The 23505-nt window shown below is 42.7% G+C and overlaps 2 protein-coding genes across 5 annotated transcripts in view; both read left to right on the top strand.

Moving 5' to 3' along the window:
* The window catches only part of ELOVL6 (ELOVL fatty acid elongase 6), a 37805-nt gene extending 30362 nt beyond the window's left edge, over nucleotides 1-7443 (top strand). For all 3 annotated transcript variants that reach the window (XM_068125402.2, XM_068125403.2, XM_068125401.2), the window contains 2 exons: nucleotides 4158-4309; nucleotides 5849-7443. In XM_068125402.2, coding sequence (XP_067981503.1) covers nucleotides 4158-4309; nucleotides 5849-6273 — 577 coding nt within the window. In that variant the 3' untranslated portion in view covers nucleotides 6274-7443. The remainder of the gene's footprint in view (nucleotides 1-4157; nucleotides 4310-5848) is intronic.
* Nucleotides 7444-13576: 6133 nt separating this feature from the next.
* The window catches only part of TADA2A (transcriptional adaptor 2A), a 158680-nt gene continuing 148751 nt past the window's right edge, over nucleotides 13577-23505 (top strand). For both annotated transcript variants that reach the window (XM_068125400.2, XM_068125399.2), the window contains exon 1: nucleotides 13577-13604. In XM_068125400.2, the coding sequence (XP_067981501.1) occupies nucleotides 13586-13604 (19 nt within the window). In that variant the 5' untranslated portion in view covers nucleotides 13577-13585. The remainder of the gene's footprint in view (nucleotides 13605-23505) is intronic.

Genomic DNA, 23505 nt, shown 5'->3' with positions numbered 1-23505 from the left:
CGCCTGGAGCTGGATGTGCCTTTAAGCCTTGATGAATTACAGCGTGCCCTGGTTGGAATGGAATCTGGAAAGGCTCCGGGAATTGATGGCCTGCCAGCTGAGTTTTACATGGAATTTTGGGACATTTTGGGCCCAGAACTATTGATTGTAATCCAAGAATCCTTGCGAAAAGGTGTAATGCCACTAAGCCTAAGGAGAGCAGTGGTGAGTCTTCTCCCAAAGTCAGGAGACCTCCGGCGGATGGAGAATTGGAGACCGGTTTCAATAATGTGTACTGACTATAAATTGTTTTCGAAAGCGATGGCAAATCGTTTAAAAAAAGTCATTGGTGATCTGGTTTTACCTGATCAGACATTCTGCATCCCCAGTCGTTCGATTTACGACAACATTTTTTTCGTGCGGGATTTAATGTATGCTCGCCATGACCAAAATGATTTTGGAATATGTTTTCTAGACTTTGAAAAAGCCTTTGACAGCATTGACCATGTTTTCTTGTGCCATGTTCTTGAAGCATGTGGGTTTGGGGTAATTTTCAGGGCCTTTATAACTCTATTGTACACTGACATCTCCAGTGTAATTAAGGTGAACAATGAACTGGTTCCCCCCATAAAGGTTCAGAGGGGGGTACGGCAGGGTTGCCCAGTCTCAGGTTTGCTTTTTGCGTTAGCAATGGAGCCATTTCTTTGCACACTGAGAAAGAATATCTCTGGCCTGACCTGTTTTCCTGGAAGCCCACCAATGACTCTATCGGCCTACGCAGATGATGTTTGCGTCATTATAAAAAACCACCAAGACATTGTTGCTCTTGTAAAGTCCTTAAGAACCTTTTTCATGGCTTCATCTCTGAAGGTTAATTGGACGAAAAGCAAAGCTCTTTGGGTGCCATACCTTAATAGCTGCCTACCTGTCTCAACACATCTGCCTGCTCTTCCAGAAAACTTGGAGTGGAAAACAGATGGTGTTGATTACCTTGGTGTGTCCCTGGGCTCTACACAATTTGAGAAAAGGAATTGGGAAGGTGTGACTGGAGAAATAGACAGGAGGCTGAACCTGTGGAAAAGAGCCCTACCGCACCTCTCATTTAAGGGCCGAGTCTTAGTGGCAAACAACTTGGTTGCTACAACGTTGTGGCATCGCTTTATTTGCCTGCAACCACCAGAAGTGCTGCTGGACAGGATACAGGCCAAACTTGTGGACTTTTTTTGGGGAGGCCATCATTGGCTGCGGCCAAGTGTAATATGCCTTACTTCATCTGAAGGTGGTCAGAGCCTTGTTCACGTGAGATCCCGTCTCATGGCTTTTCGCCTGTGCTCCATTCAACGCCTCCTATTTGGTGAAAACCTGCCAAACCATGCCTTGGCTTGCCATATTTTACAGCAGGCGGGTAGACTCGGCTATGGTCTCGAAGTATTCCTGACTCACCTCAAGTACGTGAATACATCAACGCTCCCCACATTTTACCAGAGCCTTTTCAGTGCCTGGGAAAGACTTTCCGTGAGCCGTAAAGTGGACACTTACTCCCCAGGGATGTTCGAGGTTGAACCCCTGTTCTTCAATCCTCTCTTCCCTGATGTTCTCAAGAATCGTCATTTGTGCCAACGCTTTATTGAGGCAGGCATAAACAAAGTATGGCACCTTCGGCCAAACTCCGGTGTCGGGTGGAGGAATGTGGAGGAAATTTCAACCTTGACGGCGATTCGGTCCAAGAGGACAATTGGAACGATTTTAAGGAAAGTTGTTCAAAAACGTCATCAGCTACAGAAACTTTGGACTCGGAATACTTTTGGACACCCCAACGAGTCCCCGTTTCCGAAACTGATTTTTGACTGCTTTCCCAAGGAACTTCCACCTGTTAGCACAGGGACAAGTGTATTGCATGCTGAGAGCAGCAAGAGCCTGTATAGGTGGTGGTTATCTCAAGTTCTTGGTATTCCTCCGCTAAATGGAGTAGCACGATGGAAGAGGCTACTCCCTGCCGGGCCCCCCAATGAACCTGTATGGGAATCAATGTATAGTAAGCTGATCAACAAAAGAACAGGTGATCTTCAGTGGCGCCTTGCCCACTGGATCATCCCATGTAATACATATGTATGGAATTTTGCCCCAATATCTGCATGTTGCCCCTTTTGTTCTGTAAATGAGGATGTTTTTCATTTTTTTATTGGTTGTGAAAGACTTTTTCCTTTATTTGAATGGTTAGACTTTGTGTCGTTCAAAATGAATTTCAGATTTACTTTTCGATCCTTTATTTTTGGGCTCAAAAAGAGACGGCAACACAACAAGGAATATGAACTGTTGTGCTTTTTTGTAGCTACAGCAAAGCTTGCTACTTACCTGTCCAGAAAGGAGAAGCGGAATGGTAAGCCCATTCATCAATGCAAGGTCATGACGTTTTTCAATGCACTGTGTGCTGCAAGGCTAAAACATGAGTTTGAGTTTTCCAAGAGCAAGGGCGAAATTGATGGATTTGTGGAAAAATGGTGTTTGAAAAGTGTCTGTGAAGTCCGCCAAAACGAGTTGGTATTATTTTTCTCTTGATTGTTCATAATTTCTACAATTCATAGTATTGCTGCAGAAGATTGCATTTGTTTTCGGTAAAAGTTGATCTGATCAACGCATATATCTGTATTGTTTCCTCGCTTCATCGTTTTCTCTTGTTTTGGCTTTGTTGATTTTATACACTGTACATCCATGCACTTTATAATTTTTGGAATAAAAGGACGTCAAAAGTCAAAAAGTCTCCTCTTTCTCTCTCTCTCTCTCCCCTCTCTCTCTCCCCTCTCTCTCTCCTCTCTCTCTCCTCTCTCTTCTCCCTCTCTCTCCTCTCTCTCTCCCCTCCCCTCTCTCTCTCTCTCCTCTCTCTCTCTCTCTCCTCTCTCTCTCTCTCCTCTCTCTCTCTCTCTCTCTCTCCTCTCTCTCTCCTCTCTCTCTCCTCTCTCTCCTCTCTCTCCTCTCTCTCCTCTCTCTCTCTCCTCTCTCTCTCTTCTCTCTCTCTCCTCTCTCTCTCTCCTCTCTCTCTCTTCTCTCTCTCTCCTCTCTCTCTCTCCTCTCTTCTCTCTCTCTCCTCTTTCTCTCCTCTCTCTCTCTTCTCTCTCCCTCCTCTTTCTCTCTCTCTCTCTCCCCTCTCTCTCTCTCTCTCCCCCCTCTCTCTCTCTCCTCTCTCTCTCCTCTCTCTCTCTCCTCTCTCTCCTCTCTCTCTCTCTCCTCCTCCTCCTCCTCCCACTCCCACTCCCACTCACCCTCCTCCCACTCCCACTCCCCCTCCTCCTCCTCCTCCTCCTCCTCCTCCTCCTCCTCTGCATGTAAACTCATTCACGCGTTCGGCATTAGCAGTTTCACCACTTACCGCATGTGGAAACATTCGCTTGTTCAGTCATATATCAATACATTTGAGATTTTGCGTTTCCACCCATAAGACGCCGATATGGAGTTTTCATAAAATTTCTCAAAATTAAATTCTTTTTTAAGGCTTTGGGCTCCCACCTGTGCATAGCACGTGTACATTTGTTAGTATGGTAATAAGGGGGTTAGGTTCCTGATCTTCGAGAAGAGGAAGGTGGGTGGCAGTGAAAAATAAACACATCACAATTGAAATAAAGATGTAAAATAAATATAAATTGGCTTCACGATAAAATCTCCTGCTGCATTGAAGCAGATTAAGCATTCAAAAGCAGTTTAAACGCGGGCATTCCTCCCCTATTAATCTCTTACATTATTTCCCTTTGTAATCTGTCGATGTTTCTTTTATAAATTGCTCTGCAGCTACGTAAACCAGCGAATATATATAATTTAAAAAAATCATTTTTTCCACCGCTTTACACTTCGGCACCATTCCATTATTAAGGTCATGAGAAACAACAAAAGGCTCTTGATGGCGATAATCGTCACAACTCAACTTAAAAACTGTGATTGGTTGAAATTGAGCCCCACGATAACTAAATCGGTACACAAAAATGTTACCCACGATTTGTGAAAAATGTGAATATTCAAACCCACGATATTTCAGGGTTTACCGTGCAGGCAAATACCTTTTTCATTGTAGTTGGGAATTGTAGATGTGAAACGAAATGTTGTTGTTTGACAGTTATCCTTCCTGTCATGTTGTTTTATTTTTGAAGGTGCTTGGTTGTGATGCCGAGTGTTTGATCATATTGCAGTATGCTCGGCGCTCTGAGGACAGGTGCTTATATGTGGCACATACTCTCAACGCACGGCCTTAAACAGTCCATCTGTGATCGAAGCTTCTACAACGGACCTGTCAGTAAGTTCTGGGCGTATGCATTTGTGCTCAGCAAAGCTCCCGAATTGGGTAAGTGTTTTGATGGGTGCATTGTTTGTCTTCTTGATACGTTTGTAGTGGGATTTGGCTTCTGCCTGTGTGCAGAAAATAGATTTTTTATCAGAAATGGAAAAATGGAGGATTAAATACCTCTAGGCTAGTAGCTACAAAACAGTTTGATGTTGCAGATTATTGCCAGTTACTAAAGAAAAGGAAAAACACTGGGTGGTGGTGACCCGCCATGATATCATGCACAAAAGTCTGTCTGTCTCTGTCTGTCTGTCCTTCCGTCTGTCCATCCGGCCCACCTGTGGTTTTCCAGACTTTCCGCCCTTACCCTTTAACACATTCAACTGAAACTTGGTACGTGTCTTTATTATGATAAGTGACGGAAAAAGTTGGACTTTTGGGGTGGTTACCCAATTTTTCACGGTTATCCCCTTTCTGGACTTAGAAAATATCACATATTATACATGGACCGAATGCGGCATTATACACCGCCCACCACCCAAATAAAAAGGTATATTTGTCCTACTGTTTGTGGCTTACAATTGCTGAATGCTTGGAACAAGAACTTCCATTGGAACCGGTAGGCGACGTATATTGCAAAGTGAATCTCACCGTCACTTGTTTAACTTCGTTCTCCGTGTTAAGACGTCAAATTAAATGCAGATGGTTTTGTTATACTGCTACTTGCTCGGGGGGCTGCGAACACTGACAGGGTGCAGCAATATGTGACCACATCTGGCAAAAAAACAACAAAAAAACCACCTTTAGAGGCCCTTTTTCGGGAACCGTGGTTGTTGTTGTTTTTCGGTCCCCTATTTGAAGCAATGTTTTACGGCCGGATGCCCTTCCTGACGCCAACCCTTTTTGCCGCCTTTAACGACAAACAGGGAATTACCAGTGAACTGGTACTGAAATGGTACTGGTACCACATCTATTAAATGGTAAATCATTTAATAATAATAGAATTAAATGGTACCACATCTGGCAGTCAAACTAAATTAACAGGAAATTCACTCTTTTTAAGGACGTCATAAAGGACACAAACAGCAGGCACGAAGGACTGATGTAACATGTTAGACAGGGTGGTGTAATAACCACTGTGTCAAGGGCGATAAATTCTGGAATTAATTAATTTATACGACTTTTAGTCTTTATTATTTAAATGTAATTATATATTTGAACACTAGAACACAAATTTGCACTTCCAAGAACCTCCAGTTTTGCAGTACTTGGACATGTTCGATAGGGTGATGTATAACACCACTTCAATAGCACGAAACTTCCGGAATTTTTAAAACTATCTTTAAAATCATGATTTTATTTTGTTGCACAAATTGTAAAAATGCTTATTTTGGGTTAAATGATTTATAATTCATTTTCTCATTCCCCTCCTCTTTCTTGATATTTTCCTTTATAATGCTCGAGCACAAGCCATTAATCTGGAATTGATTATATATTGTTCATCTTGAGTTTGCATTAACAATGCTTTACTTGACACGATGAGTGCTTCATTCAAGGCCCTCTGAGTACAGCAGCAGTTTGTGCTCTTGTCATGTCTAGGAGATACCATCTTCATTGTGCTGCGCAAGCAAAAGCTCATTTTTCTGCATTGGTACCACCACGTCACGGTGCTCCTGTACTCCTGGTACTCGTACAAAGATATGGTCGCGGGTGGTGGCTGGTTCATGACCATGAACTACATCGTGCACGCGGTCATGTACGCCTACTACACGATGCGAGCGGCGGGCATACATCCCACTCGTCAATTTGCCATGTTCGTCACGACGACGCAGATCAGCCAAATGGTGATGGGTTGTGCCGTGAACGCCATGGTGTTCGGCTGGATGCAGCAGGATGAATGCCCATCGTATATGGAGAATATCGTTTGGTCCTCACTCATGTATCTCAGCTATCTGCTTCTCTTCTGCCATTTCTTCTACGATACATACATCCGACCTCGGATTAAGGTGGTCAAGTCAGCATAGGTGTTTTTGGGGGGCTTTTTTTGCTGCATAATTCCAAATTGCCTTGAATCATTCCCAGCTATATTGTTCAAATATATATTTTAAATGATTGTTTATAATGGTCATTTATGCGTTGCCTGTAATGACTTTGAAGTCGTTTACATTTTACATATGCAACAGGGAAAAGAAGGAAATGCTGTAAATTTAGCGAACAATAATTAATTGACTAAGTTGAAGATGAGAGGGAATGAAAGGGAGAGTTGAGCTGCTGCTGAGGAGGAGGAAGAAGAACTTGGAAGGGATGAGAGTAAAGAAAAGCAAGGGAATGTACAAAACATGGTGAATCTGCCATTTTTGCATATGTAATATGTCTATGGCCCCGTTTTCCTTCTTCTGCCTTCATTGTATGTTGTAAATTATACGTTTGGTCACAAGCCTTGACGATTTGTACTTGTAAATAGGTATATTTAGTTTTTAAAATTCAACAACAACAACAATAGAATCAAATGGTAAGTGGATATTTTTAATTTTGATCATAATTTAAAAGAACTGCTTTATTTATCGGTCGATGTGAAATTCTGTATTTCACGGAAGAAGAATCGTCGTCGTGTACTTTGCTGAGGGAGAAGGCCGAGCGGCACAAGTTGTGCATTCCTTGCATTTGCACAAAAATGGGGCCGAATGTTTTTATTAATGAAATTATACATTTTATTTTGACAATAAATAATACTTTTTTTTTGTTTGAAGTATAGGTTTATTTCTTTGTTTTCAGGTTTTTTATGTACCTTCTTTGGTAAAACCCAAATATTGCTCGTCACGTTCGACGATCTTCGGCATCTTGATTTTCACACACGTGCTTTGTTTATCTTAAGAAACGTTTTCCTGCTCCACCATAAAAAACGATTCCCAATTTTTTATGTAATTTTATTTGTCTTTTTTCCAAAACATCTGTAAACGTTTGTTTTTGTCTGCTTTCCCTTTTATCTGCCAAATTATTTGACCAGCCGTGCACTTTTTGTTACGCCGGACCTTCATGCATTTGATAGTAAAACAGTGTTAATAAAACATGAGCAGGAAATTGGCACTTTTGTAATGCCTTGAAGTTGTTGTATAATGTGACCCGAAGCTCATGGATGAAGTTGACCAATAAACAGGTGTAGTGTAAAAATAAATGGCAAGTGAAAAAAAGAAGAGATCCATGCCTTATTTTAATTGGTGGGGAGGAATTAACAGAGGATGTTGTTTTATTTACTTGAAGCTATCAGTTTGACTCTTGAATATCAAACTTGACGTTTGATATTCAAGAGCAATAGGAGGAGCACACTCAGTGGGAAAAAAAAGTCATGGCTTACATTCCTTACAATATAAAATTTTAGAATAATCGGGATATGGTTATGTAAGAGGGTGGGCAGGATAGCCGAGACCATAGAAGTATGCACACCCAACTCTAAACTGTAATCCTGGTGCTGTGAGCGCGAGGAAGTGATGCTTAATCAATGACGATTTGACAATAACCCGAGGACCCTTCTGCTCTGGTCGTTGGTGGACATTGAAGGTGCCTCGGTGCCACGTCGGAAGATGAGAGACGAGGGTTCCATCGATAGCAATGTGTCGACCACGAGTCGATGAAGTCCACTCGCACAGTTATCGAGTTGCTATCACAGACACCAGCACTCACTACTCCACCGGCTTGTCACAAACTCTGACAATGCAGAGCAGATTGAAGACACGACAAAAAATCACGACAATCACGATCGAAGACTTCGCTCTTACACGAGCCTCGATCTTGTATACAAAACAAAAACAAAAAACAATGAGGACTTTTGGCCAAGCAATAACATTGCACCTTATTATTCTATCGTGCATTTAACAGTTGGACCAAAATAGGAATACTTTTCAAAGGGCTCCAAAAAGAGAAAGATACAATATAGTCTTATGTTGTTAGCGCGTAAAAACTTGTGTCGTAAAAATGGCCCATACGAATTGAATTGTCAATCGGTGTTTTTATCAAGTTTAGGTCCTGAAGAAGCTACAAACCCATTTGTTTTATTTCTGACAAGTTTTACTAGTAATTCAGCTCCTTTGAAAAAAAACATTCATAAACAGAAAAAACACTTTTCATTCATTCTTATGGTTCAGGTTGGGGTTCGGGCTAACCCTAACCCTAACGGCTTTATTTAGTTCTACTTTATTTTCTCCTCACTAATTAGCAATTTTTAAATATTTTATTGCTGGCCATGGAGCCCGCAGAAGAGCCGCTGCAAAGCAACCTTGGTATGATGATCCGATCAACTATCACCTATGCATATCTACCTATGCAACATATCACCTGTACATTAGGCTGTGATGAAGAAAAGAAGGGCAAACTCTACGACATCAATACTAAATCAGATATGCTTGAGGTATTACTGGGACCGCCTGGTGTTGGCTTCGCGGTTAGGGTCCTGGCTTGGGATCCTGGGTTCGAATCCCGGTCGATCGCTGAATTAACACCAGGGGGGTTGACTCAGCCTGTCATCCTTCCGAGGTCGGAAAATTGAGTGCCAGTTCACTGGTAATTCCCTGTGTGTCGCAAGAGGCGACAAACAGGGTTGGTGGCAGGAAGGGCATCCGGCCGTAAAACATTGCTTCAAAAATGGGACCACGGTGCCCAAAAAAGGTCAACCCCCGTTCAGCGGGGAAAAATGGCCTCTAAAGGTGGTTCTTCTTGAGGTATTATTGGCCTTGTCAAGCAATGGGACACATTCCCGCAGGTTGTTTGTCAATGAGAGAATTGTTGGAGACAAAAACCTTTGGGCCAAACATGAAAGATTCGTCCTCTAACTTGCCAGATGAACAGATAAAGGCTACAACCAGTATGTTGTTGTACATCGCTCCTTTCCTATAACATCTCCAGGTGCTGCATGACGTCATTGCTGGGCACTGAAGGGGGGCCGGCAATGACGCGTGCTGAAAGGGAGTACTCAGTTTTCACTTTGGTTTCTTGTATGTTTTTTTTTTGTTTGTCCGGGCGATATCTCAGCCATCCTTTGAGCTAGGAAGCTGAAATTTTGACACAATAGTGAACAAGTGCTTTGGCAAAAACGGTATTTTTTTTTTTTGATTAATCAATTAATTGATTAGTTATTTAATTATTATCCATTAATTAAGTACTTACACATTTCCTTTCTCTTCTGGGCATTATCTCGGGCACCTTTTGAGTTAGGAAGCTGATATTTGGACATGCCAATGACCAAGTGATTTGGCTGTAAAGGCTATTTTTGATTTATTGATTAATCAATTACATGATTAATTATTTATTTATTCAATTAATGACTTCATTATTTTTTTTCTTAAGCTACATATTCGGATGAAACGGTGGTGGTTTAGGTATTCTATTTGCCAATTGATTAATTATTTAATTATTTTGTGATTATTATTTATTTATTTTCATTATTAATCATTTATTTATTTTCTTTCTCATCTGGACAATATCTCAGGCACCTTTTGAGCTAGGAAGCTAATATTTGGACACGATGGTGATCAAGTGATTTGGCTATCAAGGATATTTTGCTTTATTGATTAATCAAGCAAGTAGTTAGTTATTGATTAATCAATTAATTATTTTTTTTTTGATTAATGACTTATTTAATTAATTTTCAAAAAGTTAGAGCTTCGGATGAAGCTCTGGTGGTTTAGGTATGCTATTAGCCAATTTGTTAAGAAAACATTTTATCATCATCATCATTTATTGATTTTAATTATGCATTTAATCAATCAATTATTGTACACCTCTCCCTCCCAATACAGTCTCCATGAGCTGCACGGCGGTATTGCTGAGCAGCACCCCGGTAATGCTGCGCTGGAGGATATTTATTGATTTGGCATGGGGTCGGTGCACTTTGAATGTATCTGTACTTGTTGAGAATTATTTTCATTGTAAGATCTGCCCATGATGATATCAACCTGAAAGATTTCATTGGTAAACTTGAATTTTCTGATAGCACCCAATGGAAATATTAGGATAACAAAGGACAAGTAATTTCGCTGCTTGAACAACTTGCCATCTGTACTGAGTGGGGTGATCTCAGAACCAAGTTTAGATTTTCTAATGATTGATGCCATGGCTGTCATACATGAAGTACTCACAACTCATGGCAATACCTGCAGTGATTTGGCAAATGCCTTTTTAAATTCAGCCTGGAACACAACAAAATGTGAAAAAAGTCAAGGGGTGTGAATACTTTCTGAAGACACTGGATGCCAAAGTCAATGGAAATCTCTGTACTTGACTGATAGGAATACTAAATCTACACATAATACCCCATAATGTCAGTGGATTTTTTGGTTGTTTTGAGTCGCTGTAGTATCTTTACTCTTTATTTTGACCTTTAAATATGACTTTTAAAAGGCCTTTCTGTCCCTATTGGTTCACGAGTGATCAAGTGACCACTATATTCGTCATGTGTGTGCGTCTGTCTGTGTGTGTGTCTGTGTGTCTGTCTGTCCGCAGCATAACTATCCGATGATATCATCCGATCTTGATGAAACTTGGGTGGGAGGTTTATATCATGATCTAGTTGTTTCCTGCCTAGAGTGGGCGTATTGCGCCCATTGTGGGTGGAGCCACGCCCGAAAAAGATGTCTTTTTAGGGGGTAATCGAGTTCAAGCTACATCTTCTCCGAGGGGTTTGGTGGAATCTGACAGGGGTTTCGATATTTGGTTAGGCCAATGTCATGTGTCTAGCCCCACGGAGCTCGATTTTTCATTTTTGGTTTTTTTTTCCGTTTCTTTTTTTTTTCATTTCATTTTTCACCGAATTTTCGGTATTGTGTAGCTAACTAACCTCATAACTGATTATACATTATTTTCTATCTCATTTCAAGGTCAGTAACCTTCGTTTTGACATTTCCGGGCCTGGCCTGTCCGGGCCTGTTTCGGTTATAGTCCGTCCTTTGTCATTGAATACCGCTCGCTCGTGAACCATCGTCGTCTCCTGACTTGTTCTTAAATACTATTGACTTAAATATTTACTGATCATTCCTCCAACAAATTACTGCCTTATTTATCTGTTCATGTTTGAATATTGACCTTGGAGTGCTTTGTAATGAACCTTTTGAACTTTTCTTTTGAACCAAATCATGTCATGAACTTTTTTGACATTTGTAACGCATTTTGTAACATTTTTCCATCAAGTTTTGTTTTGCCAAGTCATCCATCAACTTTTGTCATAAGTCCTCCGCAACGTTTTTAATATCATGCTACATATCGTTTTCGGCCCTAACACTCAATGGTGACGAATCACTTGAGAATTTTTTTTAAGTCTCGTATCCAGATCCGTATCTCCACCAAGATCGAATTGATCCTTCCTTGACATACACATAACCTGTCCACCAAGTTTCATCCGAATCTGGCCATAACTTTTTCAGATATCGTGATATATATCGTTTTTGGTGAAGGTGAAGTGATTCTTCAATTCTATAAGTGATTCTTCAATGGTGAAGAATCACTTATAGAATTGTCAGATCCAGATCTAGATCCGGATCTTCACCAAAATCACACCAATTCGTCCTCGTCACATACCCAACCTTTCCACCAAATTTCATGCAAATCCATCCACAACTTTTTGAGATATCCTGTTGACAGACAGGCAAACAGTGATGAAAACACAACTTCCATCCATCTTTGGTGGCGAAGGTTTAAAAAAAAAAAAAAAGGGGGGAAGGGGATAACGGATATAACGGACTGGATGTAGCTGACCATTGTGACCAAGGTGGAATGTGTAAGGGCATCACTGGTTAGACAGGTGGAGATCCATGGCAGTCAACCTGGGAAAAATATTATTATTTCGTATCATTTTATGCAGCTTGTGTCTGTTTGTTGCATCATTTATAGGAGCGAAGCTGTCCTCAGGCCATCAGCTCATTCACATTCATGACGTCAGTTTCCTTCACATTACACTTTCGAGCATTACACTATGTATAAAGGTTTACCCTTTATTAATATTTTGCAAAAATACAATCTCGGCTCGATATTATACTGAACACACCGCCTGGCACCTCCTAATCCTTGGACAGGATCTTGCTCAAAGCGACCCCGTATCGGTACGTAATTAATAAACGGCATAACAATAATATTTATTACGTACACTATATGTATAAAGGTTTACCCTTTATTAATATTAATATTTTGCAAAAATACAATCTCGGCTCGATATTATACTGAACACACCGCCTGGCACCTCCTTGGACAGGATCTTGCTCAAAGCGACCCCGTATCGGTACGTAATTAATAAACGGCATAACAATAATATTTATTACGTACACTATATGTATAAAGGTTTACCCTTTATTAATATTAATATTTTGCAAAAATACAATCTCGGCTCGATAATACTGAACACACCGCCTGGCACCTACTTGGACAGGATCTTGCTCAAAGCGACCCCGTATCGGTACGTAATTAATAAACGGCATAACAATAATATTTATTACGTACACTATATGTATAAAGGTTTACCCTTTATTAATATTAATATTTTGCAAAAATACAATCTCGGCTCGATATTATACTGAACACACCGCCTGGCACCTCCTTGGACAGGATCTTGCTCAAAGCGACCCCGTATCGGTACGTAATTAATAAACGGCATAACAATAATATTTATTACGTACACTATATGTATAAAGGTTTACCCTTTATTAATATTAATATTTTGCAAAAATACAATCACGGCTCGATAATACTGAACACACCGCCTGGCACCTACTTGGACAGGATCTTGCTCAAAGCGACCCCGTATCGGTACGTAATTAATAAACGGCATAACAATAATATTTATTACGTACACTATATGTATAAAGGTTTACCCTTTATTAATATTAATATTTTGCAAAAATACTCGGCTCGATAATACTGAGTGCGTGTGCTGTAGTGTAATCGGCCGTGACGAATCTGCGGCCGTGACGAATCTGCTTAATCAAAATTGTAACCTATGTATTTAGCAGACACATGTCTAACCTGTGACCTACTCGCGAGTTGTCTACCCGAAACCATTGTCTTTTTCCCACAATTATCGAAGCCGCTCGGGATGTGCCATGTGGGGAAAGGTCACGTGATATGCGATGAAAGCACGTTTATTGCCGCAAACTCTCGCGAGGTTTGGTTTTCCTATCAGCTTCAGTTTTTGTGTGGAAAAGGTGAACGGCTTTTGCGCTATAATTTAAATAATTACCATATAGTGTACGTCAAAATAATTCGTGCTGGATTCTGCGTCATCAACCTGAAATAAAAAAAATTACGACGAGAACAACAACAACAACAACAACAAATGATATTGTTCACGCTACCGCCATGGATTACTTATCCGCATGTTCGTAAGGGATTGTGGTTAATTTAGTTCATTTTTCTCGTTTGATTGTGAAGGATTGTGGTTGTCATGGTACATTCCAAGATGCTCCAAGATGATTTATTGCGGTTTTATGCGGTTTCTTTTTATTGTTTTTGTTTTTTCTGTGCATGCAGGTTTTGTTGCTAAACGTTTTAAAACGTGTTGCCGAAATTGTGAGTTGTTTAACTGTCATCTTTGTGATCGATTCATTCATTTGGTTCTTTTTGCCTTTTATTGTGGATGATTTAGCATCGCAGTTCGGGCCGCGCTTTGTTTTGCATACTTATCTTCTTGTACTACTACTACTACTAGTAGTAGTCGTACTAGTCGTAGTACTACTACTAGTACTACTAGTAGTAGTACTAGGCCGAGTTCACAATCATGGCGGACGGGATGGTGCAAAGGTAAAGCGCACTTACCTTTGAGGTGTCTGACCAGGAGTGTGTTCCGTTAGTAAGCGGCTTGCTTGATTCAAAGCGATCGGGCAAGCAGTGCTCGGCATCGCTTAAAAACATGGCGGCCGTGGTTGCCATGGTAACAACGCTATCGTAATACTCGAGCAAATACTGCCCTGGCCGTCGTTTTCAGTTTTACTCGATCCTCATGTGACAACTTCTCAAACGAATCCATATTGTGTTAGCAGTGGCTACAGAGTACGAGGAAGAGAGAAAGCAAGGTAAACAAGCGTTACGCCTGGGTCCCCGTCGTTGAAGTGAAGTGAGTTGACAAAGTGGAAGACGCAAGGCGGCCATCTTGGATTTTGACGTGGCGACCCAATTTTCAATAGCGTTCTTCCTTATGCGTAGATACACCCACACACCAGATTAGACGTTAGTAGTTCGTTTATTAGCGCTGAGGAAGCGCCTCTAGCGAATGACTTCCAGCCAGTGTAACGCGAATTCCTGTCACAGGAATTCTGAGATCATATAAGTGTGACGTGGCAGTTCCTGATTGGTTCGTGTTGGGGAACCCCTTCTCGCTGCCGACGTGACGTAAATTCGCGCACGCGCACTGGTGAAGCGCGAGATTCGGCCCAAGGTTCTTATTATTATTATTATTATTTTTGTATACAAGATCGAGGCTCGAACCATGATCGAGGCTCGAAATTCCATGCCCGAACCTCAGCGCAATCCAAGAGGATTCACTTGTTTTTCACGATATTTCGCTCACAAGGTTCAGAAATATATATGGTGGCGGCCATCTTGGATTTTGACGTGGCAACCCAATTTTCAATAGCGTTCTTCCTTATGCCTAGATACAACCACACACCAGATTAGAAGTTGGTACTTCGCTTATTTTTCAAGATATTCCACTCACAAGGTTCAGACATACATGGCGGTGGCCATCTTGAATTTTGACGTGGCGACCCAATTTTCAATAGCGTTCTTCCTTATGCCGAGATACACCCACACACCAGATTAGAAGTTGGTACTTCGCTTATTTTTCAAGATGTTCCGCTCACAAGGTTCAGACATACATGGCGGCGGCCATCTTGGATTTTGACGTGGGTTGCACCCGCACACCAAATTAGAATCTGGTCCTTCGCTTACGCACGCATGTTCGCACGCACGGACGCACGCACACACGGCCGGAGGGGAAAACCATAGTCCCCCTTTCGCTCCGCGGTGCGACGGGGGACAATAAATGAGGAGTTGGAGGAGAAGCCCCGACCAAGCTTGTATCTATGGAACCTACCACGATGCATTTTGGGGAGGGTAGGGGGGTTTGCATGTGTGTAGATCTTGAATAATTAGAATGAAAAGTAGAAGTAGCAATAAAAGTATGAAGTGTGCGTTTCAATAATACCCTGAGGGGGTGTAGATAATACTTGCTGAAAAAAGTACATTCTATAGAAGTTTGTCTTGTGTGTGTCTAAAGGGTTATAAGGGTATAAAAGCTAAATGGTATGTTCCAACAGTACTTAGGGTCAATGTCTTTTTTTTTTTCTTTTTTTTTTCTTTTTTTTTCCCCCTTGTATACTGAATCGAGGCTCGTGAAAGAGCTAACATTTACTTCACAAACAAATCAACCAGACAAACAAAATATATAAAAAGAGGGAGCGGAAGACAAGATGGGGAGAGAAGGGGAAGCACACAAACACAACATTTGAGAGCGGGGAGATGTGTGGAAGGGAAAGGGCTTGGGGGGAGGAGGCGTGGGAAGGGGAGGGAGAAGTATAAAACACAAGGACACCAAGGACTTCCAGGACAGAAGTTGGTATTTCAAAAAAGTGGAATTGGGGTGAAATTAGCGGGGGTAGAAAAGATCAAGGTTTTGGATGGGGGAAGATAAGAGATGGTGGTGAACAGCTGTTTTAAAGACCTGGAGGGTGGAGTGGGATTGAAGAGAGTGAGGAAGTTTGTTCCAGAGGCGGGAGAAAAGAGGAATGAAGGAGTGAAGGTGAGCAGAGAGTCTTGATTTTGGCAGTTTGACCATAAGAGGGTTGCAGGCAGATCTTGTACGACCTGTAGGAATATTTGCGGGACAGAGCCCAGAGAGAGCTGGGGGGGCAAGGCCAGAGAGGAGTCGGTAGAAGACGGAAAGACCACCAACCTGCCTGCGGTGAGTGAGTGAGAGGCCCTTGGAGTTAGCTTCATCGCGGGAGATTCCAATGATTCTGAATGCTTTGGTTTCAACAGCGTGAAGACGAGCTAGGTGTGAGGCAGGAGCACCAGCCCAGTGGGGAGAGCAGTATTCCATTGAGCTACGGATGAAAGCCTTGTATGTGGTGAGGAGCTCAGGTGTGCCAAGGAAGGACTTCACACGACGGAGGATGCCCAGTCGGCGACTGGCTTTGGAGGCCAGATTTGAAATGTGGTTTTCCCAGGAAAGATCATGGCAGATAGTGAGACCCAAAAGCTTGAGTGACAGAACTTCTTGGAGAGGATTATTCAGAAAGTGGATGGGAGGGTTGTCCAGTCTGTCTTTTCGGAGAGACATCGTAAGAGTGTGAGATTTGTCAGGATTGAAAGACATGTTCCACTTGTTTGCCAGTCTGTGATTTTGTCCAGGTCTGCAGAGAGTGAGGAGGCTGCAGACTGCCGATCTGAGGGATGAATAATGGAGCGACAGAGAGTAGAGTCATCAGCAAAGAGATACAGAGGATTTTCAAGAGAGTCAGTGAGATCATTGATGAAGACCAGAAAAAGCAATGGGCCCAGAACACTGCCTTGTGGAACTCCAGCCTGAACAGGAAGAGGAGATGAGAGAAACCCATTCAGGGCCACACGTTGACTACGACTAGAGAGGAAGTCCGCCAGCCATGCGTGGAGATTTCCATGGATACCAAAAGAGGAGAGTTTGGTGAGCAGAGCGGGGTGCCAGACCGTATCGAAGGCACGTGATATGTCAAGGGAGACTGCTCTAATTTCCTGTTTGGCATTGAGGACCTCCATCCATTGTTGAGAAAGCAGAAGCAGCATGTCCAGAGTAGAGTGTCCAGGTCTGAAACCAAATTGATGATCAGAGATCAAGCCATTGGAGAAGAGGAAAGATTTCATATCTGAAGCAATGATGGATTCCATGACTTTGCTGATAATTGGGAGAAGGCTGATTGGTCTGTAGTTGCAAGGATCTGTTTTTGCACCTTTTTTTGTGAAGCGGTGATGTTGGCTGATTTCCAAGCTGATGGCAGATGACCTTGAGCAAAATAGAGGGTGAAGAGAACAGAGAGAGGGAGTGAAAGAGCGGAAGAACAGGATTTTAGGACCCGTGGGCTGATGCCGTCAGGTCCAGTTGCAGAATCCGAGTCGAGGGTTGACAGAAACTTTTCCACCGTGTCAGGAGGAAAGGACACAGAGTCCAGGAGCAGCTGGGTACGACTGGGTACGGTGTGTACAGAGAGGGATGGGTTTGGGACACAAGATTTAGAGGCAAACACAGAGTTGAGGCATTCAGCTTTTTCACGTGCGGAGTCAGCCGTGTGGCCATTTGAGGTGAGGGAGGGGATGGAGGGGGAACAAACACCAGAAACAGATTTGACCAGACGCCACCAGGATTTGGAAGAGGGAGACAGATAAGAGAGTTCGGTCCTGAGAACGGAGAGATATTGTTTCCTGGCTCTCCTGAGGGTGGACACACACTTGTTTCGGGCTTTGTGAAAGGAAATGAGATTTCCTGCCGTTGGATTTGCTTTCCAGGAGACAAAAGCAAGTTGTTTCTGGGCAATAGCCTCACCACAAGATTCCGTGTACCATGGACGGGAGGAAGGGTATGACAACAGAAGACGAGATGGGATAAATCTGTGCATGAGAGAGAGCAGTTTGCTTTGGAAGAATTCCCAGGAAGAATTTATGTCAGAGGCAGTAGAGATGGGAGACCAGTCCAGATGATTGATGGCTGCTTGAAGACCGTGCCAGTTGGCCTGAGTGAAATGCCAGACTCGTCGACGCTGAGGAGGCTCTCTGAGAATGGTCAGAGAGATGTCCACTTTAACAAGCACATGATCAGAAGAGCCGATTGGAGCAGAAGAAGAGCAGCAGACATTTTCAGGGAAGTTAGTCATAACCAAGTCCAGAAGAGAAGATGCTCCGTTGACTGAAATCCGGGTCGGGAAATTGACAGATTGTGTCAGTCCCAGTGAGTCACAGAAGTCCTTTGCTGAAGAGACATGGCTTGTGAGAGAGGTACCCACACCCAGCCAACTGGCATGGTGACAGTTGAAATCACCACATATGAGGAAGAGAGAGTTGGGATGGGTAGATAGAAGTTGGTCAATATTCTCAGACAGCGAGATGTAGATGGAGTCATCACTGTTTGGTGGATGGTACAACACACATATGAACGAAAGGTGGGAGCGAAGGGGAAGCCGTAGCCAAAGGTATTCCTGGGGGTGAGGTGGAGAGAGGGCAGTGCAGGGCGAGTGAGGAAGAGAGTTTTTTTATAAAGATAGCAACCCCACCTCCAGGACGAGGCTCAGGTCTATCATACCGGAGGAGGGAGTAACCTGGGAGAGATACCAAGGAATCAGAGACATCATGAAGGAGGAAAGTTTCTGTTAAGCAGATCACGTCTGGTTTGTCAGAAGCAACCTGTATGGAGAGATCAGACAAGTTTGAGCGAAGGCCCTGGATGTTTGAGGTCCATACTGTTAAGGAAGAGGAAGGGGGAGCATCGGATACAGAACAGGGGGGGAGCGGTAGGGTAAGATATGGAAGAGGAGGAAGAGGTAGGGAGAGCTGTTGAAGGTGTGTTGGAGATTACAGAATAGCTTGGAGAAAGGGAAGAATGGGGCGGACAAAAGGTTTGATGGTGATTGGGAGAGGCGGAGTTAGGTGTTATTTGACGAGGGGGAAGAGCGAGGCAGAAGGTTGAGGGAGATGAAGGTGAAAGTTGGAAGGGGGAAGAAGCGGGTAGGACGCTTTGAGGAGGAGGGGTGAGATGGGAGTCTAGGAGGGGAGGAGCGAGGGAGAGTCTCGGAGGGGAGGGGTGTGGGGGGGAGATTTGAAAGGAATGGGTGATTGGGAAGATTTGGAGGGGAGTGGCAATGGGGAAGATTTGAAAGAGATGGGTGATGGGGATGATTTGGAGGGGAGGGGCAAGGGGGTAGATTTAGAGGGGAGGGGAGGGGTGATGGGAAATGGGATTTTGGGGTGATGGGATTTTGAAAAGTGTCCGATTAATGGGAAAAGAACATTTATTGCAAAATGAGTTTCTTGAGACCTTCGAGTCAAAAATACGTTTGAGGACGCTGGAGGGAGGATGGAGTGCTGGAGAGTTTAGGGAATGAATGAAGGATGCACTATAAGAGATGGAATTTTTTTTTGGAATGAATAGATTTGGTGAGCAAGTCGAAAGCATCCTTTTATAGAAGAAGAAGAAAAAGGTGTTATAGAATATGACAGAATACAGGTCTTCAGGGGACAGATGAGACATTTTTTAACAACGTGATCACGTGATCACAAACAACGTGGTCGAAGAACGAACGAACAAATAAGAACGAATAAACGAATAAGAATGGAAGGAAATGTTTTTTTTTTTTTTTTTTTTTTTTTTTTTTTTGAGATTTTAAAACAAGGAAGTATGGGGTGAAACGACCGTGAAAAACAGAGACCGGAAAGTAATTGCAGCGCGATCGGAGAACCGCTGAGACAAAAACAAAGCCTCAAGCCAAGGTCGGACGCGGTAGCCTAGTACTACACTTAGGCCTCAGAATACGCGATACGAAAGACCGACGATTCTGTACACAGGTATGAAAAACCAACACCAAGAATACTATTAAAGACACCCCAATAGGTACATACACCGAGAGAAAGATACAGTTTCGACAAAAACACAATTGTGAAAAGTTACTTAACTTCGAAAGCGAGCGCGCATGGACAGCTTTGAAGAGACGAGACCTCCAATCTTGCGCATGCGCAGTTGAGTCTGTGGGGTTTAAGGGGCAAAACTCTAAAGGGTCTTCAAAGATCTATAGGTCTAAAGATAAATAAATGGGGAGTCAGAAGGAGAATTTCACTGACAGAAACCTTGTTACGACTTTTACTTCCTCTAGAGTCTAGAGTCTAGACAGTCAAGCTCGCTCGTCTTTTCGGCATATCGGCACGTGCTGACGAAGGCCCGTGCAGGGGCTGATCCATGGATCTCACCAAACCGTCCAATCGGTAGTGAAGGACGGTCTAAACTCTAAAGGGTTTCTGTCAAACCTCGACTCTGATTTTGCAACTGGACCAGACGGCATCAGCCCACGGGTCTTAAAATCCTGCTCTGCCACTCTATCACGCCCCACTCTCTATTCTCTTCACCCTCTCTTTTGCTCAAGGTAATCTGCCATCTGCTTGGAAATCAGCAAACATTACCGCTTTACACAAAAAGGTGCAAAAACAGATCCTTGCAACTACAGACAAATCAGTTGCTCCCAATCATCAGCAAGGTCATGGAATCCATCATCCCTTCTGAAATCAAATCCTTCCTCTTTTCCAAACGCTTCATCTCAGATCATCAATTTGGATTCAGACCAGGTCACTGTACTCTGGACATGCTGCTTCTGCTGTCTCAACAATGGATGGAGGTCCTCAATGTCAAACAGGAAATCAGAGCTGTCTCCCTTTACATATCTTGTGCCTTCAATATGGTCTGGCACCCCGCCCTGCGCACCAAGCTCTCCTCTTCTCCATGGAAATCTCCACAAATGGCTCGTGGACTTCCTCTCTTGTCGCAGTCAACGTGTGGCTCTAAATGGATTGATTTCATCTCCCCTTCCTGTTCAGGTTGGAGTCCCCAAGGCAGTGTTCTGGGCCCTGTGCTTTTTCTGGTCTTCATTAACGATCTCTCCGACTCTCTGAAAAATCCTCTCTATCTTTTCTCTAAATAGCCGCTCCATATCTCAACCCTCAGATCAGCAGTCTGCAGCCTCCTCACTCTCTACAGACCTGGACAAAATCACAAACTGGTCAAACAAGTGGAACATGTCTTTCAATCCTGACAAATCTCACACTCTCACTATGTCTCTCCGAAAAGACTGACTGGAAAACCCTCCCATCTACTTTCTCAACAATCCTCTCCAAGAAGTTCTGTCATGCAAGCTTTTGGGTCTCACTGTCTGCCATGATTTTTCCTGTGGAAGCCTTATTTCCAAACTGGCCTCCAAAGCCAGTCGACGACAGGGCATCCTCCGTCGTGTGAAGTCCTTCCTTGGCACACCTGAGCTCCTCACCACATACAAAGCTTTCATGCGTAGCTTCATGGAATACTGCTCTCCCCTCTGGGCTGGTGCTCCTGCCTCACACCTAGCTCGTCTTTACGCTGTTGAAACCAAAGCTTTCAGAATCATTGGAATCTCCCACGATGAAGCTGAATCTGAGGGCCTTTCACTCTCTCACCGCAGGCAGGTTGGTGGTCTTTCTATCTTCTACTGACTCCTCTCTGACCGACTTCCCCCTGCTCTGTCTGTGCTCTGTCCCTCAAATATTACTGCAGAACACAAGATCTGCCTGCAACCCTCTTCTGGTAAAACTACCAAAATCAAGATTCTCTGCTCACCTTCACTCTTTCATTCCTCTTTCCCACCTCCTGAACAAACTCGCACACTGTCTTCAATCCCACTCCTCCCTTCAGGTCTTCAAAACAGCTGTTCACCACCATCTCTTGTCTTCCCCCATCCAAAGCCTTGATCTTGTCTACCTCCGTTAATACACCCCAAATCCACCTTTTTCAAATTATGTTTTCTTTCCTGAAATCCCCTGTAGTGTCCATCTTGTTTATCCTGTGTACTCCGCCTGGCCTCTAATTAATAGACATAGCAGGGTATCTTTCTCCAACGTGTTCCTGGATGTCTCACCTGAAATGTGCAATTTTTCTGGAGCCTGTATTGATAGAAATAGGAATTCGATGTAAAGTGATGATGTGCACCATGACACGTGGCACATGTATGTTTACTTTGTAGACAATGGTGGTCCATTTAGAAGAAGAACTATCGTTAGTGATTAAAATTGCCAAATAAACTGCTGTTTGATGCGAGATAATTTTGTAAATAGTACCCTGTGGTGCTTCAACATTTTGTTATCAATGTGACATCGGCCATGGAAGTGTTTGTAAAGCTTAAGATGTATTAAGATGTATATAAGTACCTCCACAAAATCGCGTGAGAACGATCCAATGCAGTATTAAAGTACAAGACAATAACGTAGTGTAACTTTTTCCACAGACAGACAATGAGACACACAGACATGAATGGCTTTTTATGCCTCTGCCGACAAAGTCGCTGGAGGCATTATGTTTTGAGGTTGTCTGTCTGTCCATCCATCCGTTTGTCCTTCTATGATAGGTTTTCATTGCTTTGATAACTTGAGATAAGAACCACGATAACAAGCTCACCTCCTTAACTCTTCTCTCATGCAACATTAATTACTGTTCAGGTAATTTAGACGAATCTGCAAATAAAGAAAACATTGATCAAGACTCTAGGGACATGCTCCAACTTTGTTCTATCGATCATAATCCTTCAGTGTGTTTGTCATCATTGTTTTATGTGTGTTGAAATTGTGTGGGGACATTCCAAACCTTTATCAATGACACACCAATCTTTTATCAACTTCGCTAGTTCATACTGTGGACTGCTCCTTATTGAAGTCTTTGATAAACATGGCTTGAGTAGTGGCAGGTAGATGTTGGCACAACCTTTGAAAAAAGCAAGGACCTTACATATTTGATACCTATGCTGCATATTTCTGCATATATCTAGATTAGCAAAAAGTGTGTATATATATATATATATATATATATATATATACAGTATATATAGTAAAAAGCCCGTCAAAAAATGACGGGTTGGAACAGTTTATTTGATGGTGCAGCCTCGCTCGAACGTGCCAAAGTCTGAAACCTCGGCTTAATGTCAGGGTTGCTTATATCTTTTTTATTTATTAGACATCCTATGGACGTAAATGAACACTCGTTTTACTCTGCATGCGTTGCACATCACGTGCAGCGAATTTCACCCCCCTGCACCTTGTATTTGTTGTTATTTAAATTAAATAAAATAACTTCTGTACACCGTCCTTGTGGCTCGGTTTGAAAGCCACCGTCTACAATTCTAATTACAGAGATATAATTACTCTTTTATGGAGTTTGTTTTTTCCTCTTAAAATAGACCGTAGTGAACACGCATTCTCTTTTAATAGTCCCCTATCGGTGTACACCGGAGGGGACTATAGGTTTGCACTCCGTCCCTCCGTCTGTCCGTCTGTCAGTCCGTCACGCAAAGAACAGTTTTCCGGACTTTTTTTTCTAAACTCTTAATGCTAATGATTTCAAACTTGGCACATGGTTTCCTCATGATAAGTTACAGATCAAGTTCGAACATCACGACGTTTCGATCTTTTTTGACAAAGTTATGGCACTTTGAACTTTGGTAATTTCCCCAACAGTTTTCCGGACGACAGAC

The sequence above is a fragment of the Myxine glutinosa genome, chromosome 8 (assembly GCF_964187855.1).
Source record: "Myxine glutinosa chromosome 8, kmMyxGlut1.1, whole genome shotgun sequence".
Lineage (NCBI taxonomy): Eukaryota > Metazoa > Chordata > Myxini > Myxiniformes > Myxinidae > Myxine > Myxine glutinosa.
The sequence above is the reverse complement of the archived record's forward strand: the minus strand, read 5'-3'. Positions and strand labels throughout refer to the sequence as shown.